Source organism: Octopus sinensis, linkage group LG1, assembly GCF_006345805.1.
Source record: "Octopus sinensis linkage group LG1, ASM634580v1, whole genome shotgun sequence".
NCBI classification, from domain to species: domain Eukaryota; kingdom Metazoa; phylum Mollusca; class Cephalopoda; order Octopoda; family Octopodidae; genus Octopus; species Octopus sinensis.
In genome coordinates this window covers 93,625,794-93,638,870 of record NC_042997.1, presented here as the reverse complement: position 1 = coordinate 93,638,870, position 13,077 = coordinate 93,625,794, and the positions used below count along the sequence as shown (strand labels likewise).

Sequence of the window (13,077 nt, the reverse complement as noted above, 5' to 3'; positions counted from 1 at the left end):
TAGTATTTCTTTTATATGCATTCAGATTTAATTTTTGTAGAAATACATTATATATTCAAAGATTACCTTAGAATAATTGTATTTTCTAAGTTGATATTCATAAAAAGAATGCTTATTTTATGGAAACTCTTTTCCTTTTTTTTTCAGATATTGGAATGAAGAAAAAATGTCTAGTATCCGAAGTGTTCCAAATAGTATTGTTCTGAAACAAAAACAGTTTATTTTCTACATGCCAAAAAGTTGGCCTGCATCTACTATTCGTATAGAGCCTGATCAAAAATGTACAACAATTCATTTTAGAACAGTCACAAAAGATGTGACCTCAAAAAAGAAACGTGACTTTTTATATTCTGTAAAAGATCAACTGAAAAATTTAGTAAAAAGGACGAATAATATAGGTAATGTAGCTACTCTGCGTGAAACTGACATTAATCAGATGATAAAAAATTATTATAAATTTGTTGAAGCTTACTTGGAAAACTTGAAACATGCTAAGGATACTAAGCACCCACCTTCCAAAAATTCATATACAAGCATTCAGAAAACTAAAGATTTGTCTACTTTTGAAGAGATGATGAAGGAGACTCATGAAAGTGTAGCTTCTTTTTATGAGTCCAAGAAAGATGTTCGTAGTCAAGTTTCTGCAAAATCTATCAACACAGCTTCAGTGGTTTTAAACAAAAATGAACCAAACCTCAATAAATTGGTATCCTGGGTGACTGTGAAGAAAGATTTAGATGAAGAGAAAACAGATGTGAAAAAAAAGCCTGTGATACGGAAAGATTTTATTTCACGGACAGCTGTTGAAAATAGGTCTCGTGCTTTAGTCAACAATCTGAAATTAGCTCAGTCAATTTCATCTAAAATAACTCGGATAGATGATTTAAACAAACACCTCATGATATATCCTGCGTCTCGGTCTATTGTAAATAAGGTAAATTTAAATTACTGTGTTTTTGATGGCCAATAAGGTGCACATCTTATATCAGAAAATTATCCATCTTTTATAAATTTAAGGTCAGAGTTGGGATTTTGGCAAGTGGTAGTGCAAAAGAGGGCCTATCAAAACTGAAATACATTTTATAAACTCCAGCAACTTATTAGCCATCAAATATTGTGTTTTTTTTTAACTTAAAATGAAATAAAAATGTTAATGCTGATGAAAGAATATATTTTTATAAGTTTAGGTAAAATTAGACAGGAATGTGAAAAAGAATAAAAGGAGAGAATTAGCTGGCATTTGGATCTATGTTTCCTTTTTGATAACTTGGTGCATCAAGACAGTTTAAGAAACATTAATTTTCACCCAAAAATATTTACTAAAAGTTTTTTTTTTAATTGATTAGAAAAAAAAAATTAGTTGCTAACTAATTTCTGACAAAATCTATTTTAATTATTTGTTATGCAAATTAAATAATCATGGATCAATGTTTGTAGTGATTATTGTATAAGTTTACTTGAGCTAACTTAATGGCCCAGAGATTGATGATTTGACTCTTAGGACTAACTTTTTAATGCAGTATTATATGTGGATATGAAACGTGTCTGTAAGTGTAGCATGAACCTATGGACAAGTTAAAACTATCAGCTGACTAGCTACAACCATCCAATCTTTTACTTTTGGATATATAATTAAAAAAAAAAAATTATTTAACTCTTTAGCATCTAGATTACTCTGTCAAATTTAATGCTTATTTATTCAGTGTTTTGAATTAATCATGCATTATCTCATAGCTTTGAGATTTTAATGATGTGGTTGTTTATTTTTACAATGACATTATAGGGTTGGTGTAAGAGGACAGATCTGGCCAGTTTTCACATAGTATCAGAATATTTGAGCTGGTTATGGCTAGTTTAAGTATGAAGGGGTTAAACTAGCCATATCTAGCCAAAATAGTCTATCTGTTTTATGTTCAAACTGGCCAGTTCCAGACCTTTACACTTATCCTACAATGTCATATTTAAAAATAATCAATCATATCAAAATATTCAATCTACAATATAGTTCAAGACAATGTGAATGAATATGGATTACAACTGACAGAATAATCTGAAAGCTAAAACGGAATTTATTGGTAGTTACCTTGAGCATTTTGGGTGACATCATAGAAACTCATAAACTGGTTTATTAGAGTTTATTTGATTGATAGTTTTCAAATAGAATGTTGCCAGATTTTCCACAAACACACTCATCATCATCATTGGTGATGGTGATGATCATTATCATTGTTTAACATCCACTTTTCCATGCTGGCATGGATCAGATAGAATTAGTTGAGGTGGATTTTCTACAGGTGGATGCTCTTCCTGTTGACAACTCTCACTAGTTTCAGAGCAAGTCATTATTTCCCCATGGTCAAATTTTCTCCATGGAAAACAGGAAATGAATGATATTGCTTGCATGACAGAGATGCTTGTTTAGAACCATCACATGATGTCAAGATAAGGACATACATGCACACACACCCATGCATGCATGTATGCGTATATATGACAAGTTTCTTTGAGTTTCTGTCTGCCAAATCCACTTACAAGGCTCTGAACATGCTAAGGCTATAGTAGTAGACACTTGTCTAAGATGCTGTGTAGTGGAGATGAACCTAAAACTACATGGTTGGAAGCAAGTTTCTTAACTACACAACCATGCTTGTACTTTAAAGGTAAAATTAAAAACTATCTCTGCTACAAATAAAGCATGATAAATTTTTCTAAATTCTCTAGATATGAATTAGTTTTGTTGTGGTTTTGTTTCATAGTATTTATGCAACAAAATAATTGTTTGAATCTATATTTTGTTGTAATATTTAAATATTTCATTGAAAATATAATAGTTTTTAGCATTTAATATTATTTTTTAAAAACATCATCATATTTATGGCTGTGTGGCAAGAAGTTTGCTTCGTAACCACATGGTTTCAGATTCAGTCCCACTGCATGGCTCCTTGGGCAAGTGTTTTCTATTATTGCTCCAGGCTGACCAAAGCCTTGTGAGTGGATTTGGTTGACAGAAACTGAAAGAAGTCCATTGTGTGTGTATATGAATATATGTACGTGTGTGTGCTTCTATATCCTTGTCTTGACATTTGTATGATAGTTCTAAAATGATTATCACTGTCATACAAACAGTGTCATTCATTTCCAGTATCTTGCAAGAATATGTCTCACCATGAGGAAATAATAACTTGCTTAGAAACATTTATGGGTGGGTGATGGGAAGGGATGTAGCTGTTGAAAATCTGCATCAGTAAACTTCAAGCAAACATGGAAAAATGGACATTAAAATGATAATGAATACTTAGTTTCAATTAGCATAGAATTTTTGTGAACTGTTGCTTTGAGACACCTGCTCTCCATATACTGTGCTATGAAGAGGAATTCATTACAGACTGTTGAAATAACAAATGTACTTTTTGTGCACATTCCTTTTACCATTCCTTGCTGCTTACCATAAATTGTGCTTCATACATTTGTCTTGTACTGTTATTAGTTATATTATGTGCTCAGTTATATTCTGCCCTTGCCAAAGAGTCTTTGACTTCGATATTGTTGATGTTAATATTGTTATTGTCAGTACATTCAGTACAAGTGCAACATCGATTTTCTGGAGCCTTTGGTTCCAAAACCTTTCTTGATTACTGATTTTCCCAAACCAAAGTAGTTACTTTAAATATTACAAATATTAAATTACTTATATGAGTTTGTATGTTTAAGTTCTTTTAGGTTCTGTTTCTGTGTAACTCTGTGTTGTTTAGATCCATTCCAATCCTGATTGCAGCTGAAGACATTTGATCTAAGGTGTCATTCCTGCCATAGTCATTACATCTTTTTCTCTTTTCTTTTTTCAGGCACAATATAGCTAGGATGATAATATCCAATGTATTCTCCTTTCCTTAAGATTTGGTTACTATTTCTAACTGATCAAGTGGTTGTATTGTGTAGCTGTGTTTGTCTCTTGTATCTGTAAGAAAGTGTCTGTGTATCTGCATGTGTGTAGCTGCATGTGTATGTGCATGTGTGTATGTGTGTGTCTGTGGAGATGTAGCAGTGTGTGAGGGAATATAACTGTGTACGGGGAGGTGTAGCTGTGTGCATGTGTGTGTGTATAGCTGTGTGTGTGTGTGTGTGTACACGAATGTGTGTGATTGTATCTTTTGTTCCTATTTAGCTTCAGGTCAGTCCTGAGTCAATTTAGCTCCATTATAATAAAGATTAAAGACATTGGAGAAATAGGTAATGTCAGTCAGTTCAAACCACTTTGAAATTAGGCAAGTTTGGTTATGACAAAGAGTAATAAGTAAAAACTTTCAGACTCAGACATGTTAACAGAGTAGTAATAGTTAATGTCCAGTGGTAGTGAAAAAAAAAGAAGAAAAAAAGAAAATGAATAGGTGCAGGTGTGGCTTTGTGGTAAGAAGCTTGCTTCCCAACCACATGGTTCCAGGTTCAATCCCAGTGTGTGGCATCTTGGGCAAGTGTCTTTTATTGCATCACCCCAACCCAAGCCTCATGAATGGATTTGGTAGACAGTAACTGGAAGAAGCTCATCGTGTGTATGTGTGTGTGTATATATATATATATATATATATATATATATATATATATATTCTTTTACTTGTTTCAGTCATTTGACTGTGGCCATACTGGAGCACTGCCTTGAAGAGATTTTTTAGATGAACAAATCAACCCCAGGACTTATTTTTTAAAGCCTAGTACTTATTCTATTGGTCTCTTTTATCGAACCGCTAAGCTATGGGGACATAAACATACCAGCACCAGTTGTCAAGCAGTGATAAGGGGGAACAAGAAAGACACACACAATGGGATTCTTTCAGTTTCCATCTGCCAAATCCACTCACAAGGCTTTGGTTGGCTTGAGGTTATAGTAGAAGACACTTGCCCATGGTGCCATGCAGTGGGGCTGAGCTCAGAACCATGTGGTTGGGAAGCAAGCTTCTTACCATACAGCCATTCCTGCACCTATATATATGTGTGTGTGTGTGTATCTGTCTGTCTTGGTGTTAGTCCCCACCACCCACTTGAAAACTATGTTGGTGTGTTTACGTAACTTGACAGTTCAGCAAAAGAGATCAATAGAATAAGTATTAGGCTTAAATAAATATATTCTGGGGTTGATTTGTTTGACTACAACCCTTCAAGGTGGTGCCCCAGTATGGCCGGAGTCAAATGACTGAAATGAGTAAAAGCAAAGCTAAAAGGTGGAAACAACAAGTGGATGAGAAAGTGCATGGAATGAATGGAACTTATGAAAAATGTGGTTTGAGAAGGAGGAAGACTGGGAGGTAGCATGGGGTATGAGTTACTTAGGAAAAGAGGTGGCTGGTGTGAGAGATGGTAGAAGAAAGTACTGGCAGGGTGAAGGGAATTAACCAATTACTCTTGAGTTTAGAGTTTTGGTTATATATATATATATATATATATATATATATATATATATATATATATATATATATATATTTGTGCTACTTTAGTCTGCTATTGTGTATCTGTAGTCTATGCTGTGAAATGACCTAATCTGCATTAGGTTAAGGGTTAGGATTTTGGGTTAGACAGGAAGCTAAAGTGTAAATGGCCAGTTAGAATACAAGCTAAAGTGACATCAATATGATTGTAAGCCTCTCACTCTCTGTCTGTCTGTCTCTGTCTCTCTCTCTCTGTCTGTCTGTCTCTCTCTCTCTTTCACACACACACACTTAGCTCTATTGTAATAAGGACTGCAGTTTTTTATTAGCCATACTACTACTACTATTGTTGTTGTTGTTGTTACTTTTAATGAGAGTACTTACTATTGTCTTGTTATTTACATTAACTTTACTTTTATTGTAGCTCTTACCACTTTCATTGAATTTATTATTTAGGATGTTATTGTCTTTATGTGTGTGTAAATATTTCTTTCACTCTTGTTTGACAGAGCAGAGTGACTACTGTCATTCTAGAAGTCTTACTAAGGTATTACCATTTACTTAACCATTTCCAAAATTGATACTTACCTTCTTTCCATATTGTAATGGTGCTAATACATTTCAACTGCCGCCCAGATGTAGCAAAGTGACATAACTAAACATAATCTCACACTAATTTTTTACATTAGCACAAGATCATACAAATAAAATGAAGATGAAATACCTTTAAGGATCTTACCCATCGTGCTAATGAGTCTACCAGCTCGCCACCTTAATGATAATAATAATAATAATAATAATGATTTCTTTATTGATCACAAAGGGTTTACATTAAGAAAGACAATATGAATAATAATAATAATATTAATAATATTAATAATTTGAAAATATTGTCAAAAAATGAATGAGAATAAAATTAATAATCATGGTATAGATATTAAAAAACAAACATGAACATTAATATAGCTGCTTTAGTAGACTTCATATCTTTACATAGAATCCTCTATTCACAAAATAAAAAGCTTTATTATGTACAGTATATATTCTGTAAAAGACGCTTTTAATATCGTAGCACAACCTAGACAGTTACGTAACCTTCTTTTGATACTCTAACACATCTTATATAACACCATATTGTACAGAATCACCTCTCAACACAGCAAAAGCTGTCACAATAATCACAACAAACAAAAGCAACATTAAAAATAAAGTTGAAACAATTAACAAAACAGGTCCAGGTGAAAACATGGAATATTTGAAGCGTTGGATCTGTAAGTTAAACTCAGGTGTTTGACTTAGCTACCTGCAGATCATATGTGTGCTTGTGTTGGAGGTCTGACTGAGCCTTTATAATATTGTTTTATTGTTAGTAATAGCAAAAAAACAAGCATCATGATACAGTTAAAGAAGTGTAAACCAAACACCTTGTAAAACAATACTGTATACACTTGCGAAACAGATGTGCACTTGATAACATAGTGAAAATTTATATTTGGAAACATTGAAACAATAACATTTATCATGACGATAATGACAGTGATGATAACAACAATAATGATGATGATATTTGTTTTATAGGCTGGTGCTGTGCAAGTATTATTACGGTTGTCACAGTCTGAGGTACCAAGTGTTAGGTCACGTGCTTATGAAGCTCTGAGTCTTGTAGGCTATGTTTCTCCTCCTAAAGGAAGAGGTATCAGAATATTGTCAATAGATGGTGGTGGAACGAGGTAAGCTTTTAATTCATTATTTTTATTGTCTTTAGTTTCCCAGTTCTTTCTTATCATTTTGCAATTGTAACAGGTTGTTTTTTTCTTATGTGTCGGAACATAATTTATTTGTTACATGAATAGGAAAAGTGTTCATGCAATGCAACTAATGGAAATAATAAGATGAAACAATGCAATATGATGTGTAGAGAAAGTCTCTGTTAGCAACTTGAGCACACTACCTCATGATTGTGAGCCTGACATTCTAACCACTGAGCCATGTGCCTTCACATAAGAAACATGAAAGATGTTTCATGAGAAAGTACAAGGATATTTTGTCATTGCTCTGCATCTAAGTGGTGGGTGGAATGAAGGAGAGTTTGTCTATGTTCAAGGAATTGAATGAATTAAATCAAAAGTCTCATCTTGTGAAAAGTTTTAAAAAAACGTTTGAGGTTTCATGGTGGTGGTGGGGGAGATGCAAGTGTGACCATGTGGTAAGATGTTTGCCTCTCAACCACATGGTTCTAGATTCAGGTCCACTGCCTGGCACTTTGGGCAAGTGTTTTTTCACTATAGCTCCGGGCCCAAATAAAGCCTTGTGTGTAGGTTTGGTATGAAGAAACTGAAAGAAGCCTGTTGTGTGTGTACATATATGTGTGTGTGTATGTGTTCATGTCCTTGTTGTTATTTGTTTCCCACCACTTCTTGACAGCCAGTGTTGGTTTGTTTACATCTCCACAACTTAGCAGTTTGGCTAAAAGAGACTGATAGAATAAGTGCCAGGCTTAGAAAAAAAAAGTACTGGAATCAATTTGTTCTCTTAAACCCTTTGGGGTTGTGCCCCAGCATGGCCACAGTTTAATGATTGAAATAAGTAAAAGACTGAAGATATGCTAGTTTGAAAAATAGAAAATGAAGTAATGGGATTTATTGTAATTACTGATACAAACCCAGAAATTTCAAAACTGTTTGAATCAGCCATAATTTCTTTACCAACTATGTGATTTGTGAAAACAGCCGTTCCTTCCATTGGGGATATGCCTTCAGTGAGTACGGAAATAGGTTGTGTGTTAATGTGTTTAACATAATCTAATTGTAATTGAATCAATCTCTGGAAATAAATCATGATGCCTTCAGTGTTTTTTATAGAAGCAGGCATGACTATGGATATTATTCAACCAACTCATTCTTCCTCTATTCTTTTGTCTCCTACCAGTTAGCTTAACTTGAAAAATTCTTCCTGTGATTCTTTCTTGTGGCTTTCTGCTCACATGCCCATCATACCAGAGCTGTGCCCTCTTGATGTGGAGAAGTAATGGCTCAACCTAGAGAGACTCCCTGATCTCCAAGCGATGTGTCCTGTTGAGTAATATTAATATAGAGACACTAGTATTTGACTGGTACTTTATTTTATTGACCCTTGAAAGGATTGAAAGGCAAAATTGACTTTGGTGAGATTTGATCTGAGAAAGTAAAGGACTGAAACAAATACTACAAGACACTTTTTTCAGACCCCCTTTAAGTTGTTTGTATTTGCAATTGTACTCATTTGGTCATCACTCAACATTCAGGGTCCATAAGTGAGGAGAGGTCAGATATACAACATTAATAATAATTATTCTCACAAAAACCATCCTATTATTGCTAATACAAAAGGTGGTGAGCTGGCAGAATCATTATTACTGTCTTTACGTTTTGGGTTCAAATTCCACCAAGGTCAACTTTGCCTTTCATCCTTTCACAGTTGAAATAAGTACCAGCCAAACACTGGGGTGAATGTAATATACTACACTGCTTCCCAAAATTTCAGGCCTTGTGGCTATTATTGAAAGGATTATTGCTAATATAGAAAAATGAAATCATTGAAGAATACTTACTGTTAATTGTCTTTTTCTCTTTTCAGAGGTGTAATTGCCCTTGAAACATTATGTAAGTTACAAGAAGCTTGTAAAACAGATTTGTGGAAACTATTCGACTATGTTTGTGGTGTTAGTACCGGTGCTCTAATGCTTGGGTTGATGATCCTTTATCGGATTCCACCTGATGAATGCTGTAAGTTGTACAAAAATCTCAGTCAAAGTATGTTTACACGGAACAAATTTGTTGGAACTGGACACCTCATGTGGAGCCATGCTTTCTATGATACAAAAGTATGGGAAGATATCCTAAGGTGAATTTGATTTTTTTTTAGAGTTACTCAGCTTTTAAGTGTATAACTTTTTAGTTGTATTATATTTATTGTATTGTAATTGTCTTTCTTTTACATACCTGAAACTATTTTAAATAAGACAGTTTTCAAATAATGATTTCTTTGCAAGTCACAAGACATTTGCTTTTTTTTTTATATACTCACATGTTGCTGTTGAATTGGGGGAGATTTTACAGTAACACACCATGCATGCATCCATGCACACACTCAATATATCCATGCATACATACATACATAGACAGACAGACAGACAGACAAACATGTATATATGCATATGTGTGTGTGTTACCTGAAAATCCTGTGCACCCACAGGTGAAAATAAGAGTAACAAGACACTAACTTGACTAAAATCAAATGTTATTAATCTCTAGTATGGTATTAAGTGCTCTTTTTTTTCTGACAATTAACATTAAATAGATACACATATATATAATATTTCACATCAACTTATACCACAACCTCTACCTTCACCACAACAACTTACATCATAACTTCAACCTACATTGTAACTTCAAACTATACATCAATTTCACCTATACCACAATTTCAACAGTAATTGTAAGGGATCATTATTTGTGAACAATTGTCCTCTGGAAGTAACTATGCAGAAGGCAATTCACTTTCATTCCTTGATGATTTGGTCTAAACATGCTTGGCAAACTTTATTCCAAAATTTAATGTTTCTATATTTTATGTCTTCATGAAGCACTCTCTTATATTAAATCATGCTTATCCATTTAAGGAATCATGCCGGTGATACTGTTATGTCAAAGTTTTCTCAAAAACCAGATTGTCCAAAAGTAAGTAACAGTTTCTTCATTTTAGATATACCATATCTATTTGTGGATGAGTCATACTCATGTTAAAAGTTGCACCACTAATCTAGTGTTAAATTTTGGTCCAAAATTATTTCCTTTCATAGTTTTAGCTTTACCTTGTGTATAAGATACACTCCAGTTTTTCCCAGTTAAGATCAAGTATAAAATAGTGGGAGTTATACACATGTAAATATGGGTATGTTTTATTTTTTTTTTAACTAAGACTTATAATGTATTTTAAAAACATGAGAAATGTTACTTGCCACCAGGACCCATAGGAAAGTAATTTGGTTGCTACATTGGTCCAGAATCTGAAAAACCACAGAGGTGCCTGAAACTATCTGCTGAAACCCACTTTAATCTGAAGAGAAAAAAAAAGCTTACAGCACTTTTGAATTTTGAGTGGTGACCCCATACTTTTGCCAGGAACCAACAGCAGTGTTTTGCTTTGCAAAATTCTCTTAGAGGCCCTACTCATAACATTTGCAATAACATAAAACATGTTATACCTAACATGATAATATTTTAATATATCACTAATTGGTAGAAATGTTGGAATGTCAAACAAATCTTTTTGAGATCTGTAATTGCAACCTTCTATGACTTGATTTTGAATCTTACTAAGGTAAACTTTACTGTGGCCATGCTGTGGCACTAATTATTATTATTCTTTTTTTGTTATTAGGTTTAAATGCTTATCAGTATTATGTAAGTAGACAGATACATACATTGTTGGCAAAAGAGAAAATAAGTATTCAAATATGCTGGCTTACATTGTGGAATTTCCATGGGTTATGCTAGTTATCATCATCATCATCATAATAATAATTTAATGCCCATTTTCCATGCTGGCATGAGTTGGATGGTTTGACAGGAGCTGGCCAGCTGAAAAGCTACCTGGGCTCCATGTTTGTTTTGGCATGGTTTCTATGATTGGATGCCCTTCCTAACACCAACCACTTTATAGTGTGTACAGGGTGCTTTTATGCAGCTCTGGCACAGGTGTCTTTATGTGACACTGGCATAGGTGCTTTTTACATGGCACCAGCAACCATGAGTCCATAAGATTAGGATCACTTGGCTGAAGAGGGATGCTGTGAGCATACCTGTATGCAAGGACGGCCACGATTTTACTTAGCTTGATGTGTCTTCTCAAGTACAGCAAACCACCAGAAGTTTCAATCCCTTGTCATCCCCTCTGCGAGGCCCAATGACTGAAGATCCTTTCTCACATCTTCACCCCACATCTTCCTGGATTTACACCTTGAATGTAGAATTAAATACCTTTTATAGTATTTAGTTTCATTCTTCCAGGTTCTGAGTTTAAGCACCACCTAGGTTTGCATTGCATTTCATACTGCTGGGATCAGCAAAATAGTACCATAGTAGTGAGGTTGATTCAATCAGTTATATCCTTAACCCTTATAAATTTATGGTCTTGTGCCAGAGTAAGAGTCATTATTGATTTTGATGTAAAGCCAGCAATTTTGAGGTTTGGAGGCAGAACCGTTAGCATGCCAGGCAAAATTCTTAGCAGTATTTAGTCTGTCTCTATGTTCTGAGTTCAAACTCTGTTAATGGGTTGATAAAATAAGTACCAGTTGAGCACTGGGGTCAATGTAATCAACTTATTCCATTCTATGAAATTACTGACTTTGTGCCAAAATTTGAAACCAACATTGGTTTTGAATTTCAAATTGAAGAGAAAAAAAACTAAAAAAAAAAATATTGATCCCAGTACTCAACAGGTACTTATTTTAACCACCTCCAAAAGGATGAAAGACATGTCGACCACAGTGGAATTTGAACATAAAGAGCTAGAAGAAATGCTGCCAAACATTTTGCCAGTTTGCTGCCTTAAGAGTCCTTAATAATGAAATATAATTGAGACATATTTTCTGTTTTAGATGTCTGCTTTATCATGTGTTGTTAATATGGCAAAAATGAAGAACTATGTATTTCGGACTTATAACCTGCCATCGGGAGTGTACTCTCAGTACCCTGGAAGTTGTAAATATCAATTATGGGAAGCTATTCGAGCATCATCTGCTGCTCCTGGTTACTACACAGAATTTCAGTTGGATGATCTAATTCATCAAGTAAGTAATATCTATTAATTAGTTTCTCTGTTTAAACCTTGAAATTACTACTGCTGCTGCTGCCACCAGCACTGCTATTGTTACTGTGGTTATTGTTGTTCCTTTCATACTTCCTGTTTTATATCCTGTAAGGCCACATTCGAACAATAGGCCTAGTGTGCTGCAGGTAAGGTGTTAGTTGATTGACAGCACTCTCCATAGTATGCTATCTGTACCATATTATTATTATTATTATTATTATTTTATTATCATTAGCACACCAAGCAAAATGGTTTGTAGCATACTGAGTTCAAATTCTACTGAGGCTCACTTTGCCTTTCATCCTTTTGGGGTCAATAAAATAATTACCTGGAGTCAATGTAGTTGACTTAGCTCTTGCCCAAAATTGCTGGCCTTGTGGCAAAATTTGAAATCATCATCATTATCATTATGATTATTATTATTAGGAAGGTGGTGAGATGGCAAAATCATTAGCATGCTGGACAAAATGCTTAATGGTATTTTGTCCATCTTTATGTTCTGAGTTCAAATTCCACTGAGATTGACTTCGCCTCTCATCTTTTCGGGGTCAATAAAATAAGTACCAGTTAAACATTGGGGTCGATATAAACGACTAGCCTTCTCCTCACAAAATTTCAGGCCTTGTGCTTATTGTAGAAAGGATTATTGGTAAGGTGACAAGCTGTAAGAATTATTAGCATGCTAGACAAAATGCTGCTAAGCATTTTGTTCATCTTTACATTCTGAGTTCAAATTCCTCAGAGCTTGACTTTGCTTTCCATCCTTTCAAGATTGATATAATAAATATTAGTTGAGTGG

At 34.2% G+C, this 13,077-nt stretch overlaps 1 protein-coding gene across 1 annotated transcript in view; it reads left to right on the top strand.

Moving 5' to 3' along the window:
- Positions 1-13,077, top strand: part of LOC115214376 (calcium-independent phospholipase A2-gamma) — a 34,352-nt gene that overhangs the window by 17,001 nt on the left and 4,274 nt on the right. The window contains exons 2-6 of the mRNA XM_036503077.1: positions 148-934; positions 6,999-7,150; positions 9,036-9,302; positions 10,084-10,141; positions 12,067-12,258. Coding sequence (XP_036358970.1) covers positions 167-934; positions 6,999-7,150; positions 9,036-9,302; positions 10,084-10,141; positions 12,067-12,258 — 1,437 coding nt within the window. The 5' untranslated portion in view covers positions 148-166. The remainder of the gene's footprint in view (positions 1-147; positions 935-6,998; positions 7,151-9,035; positions 9,303-10,083; positions 10,142-12,066; positions 12,259-13,077) is intronic.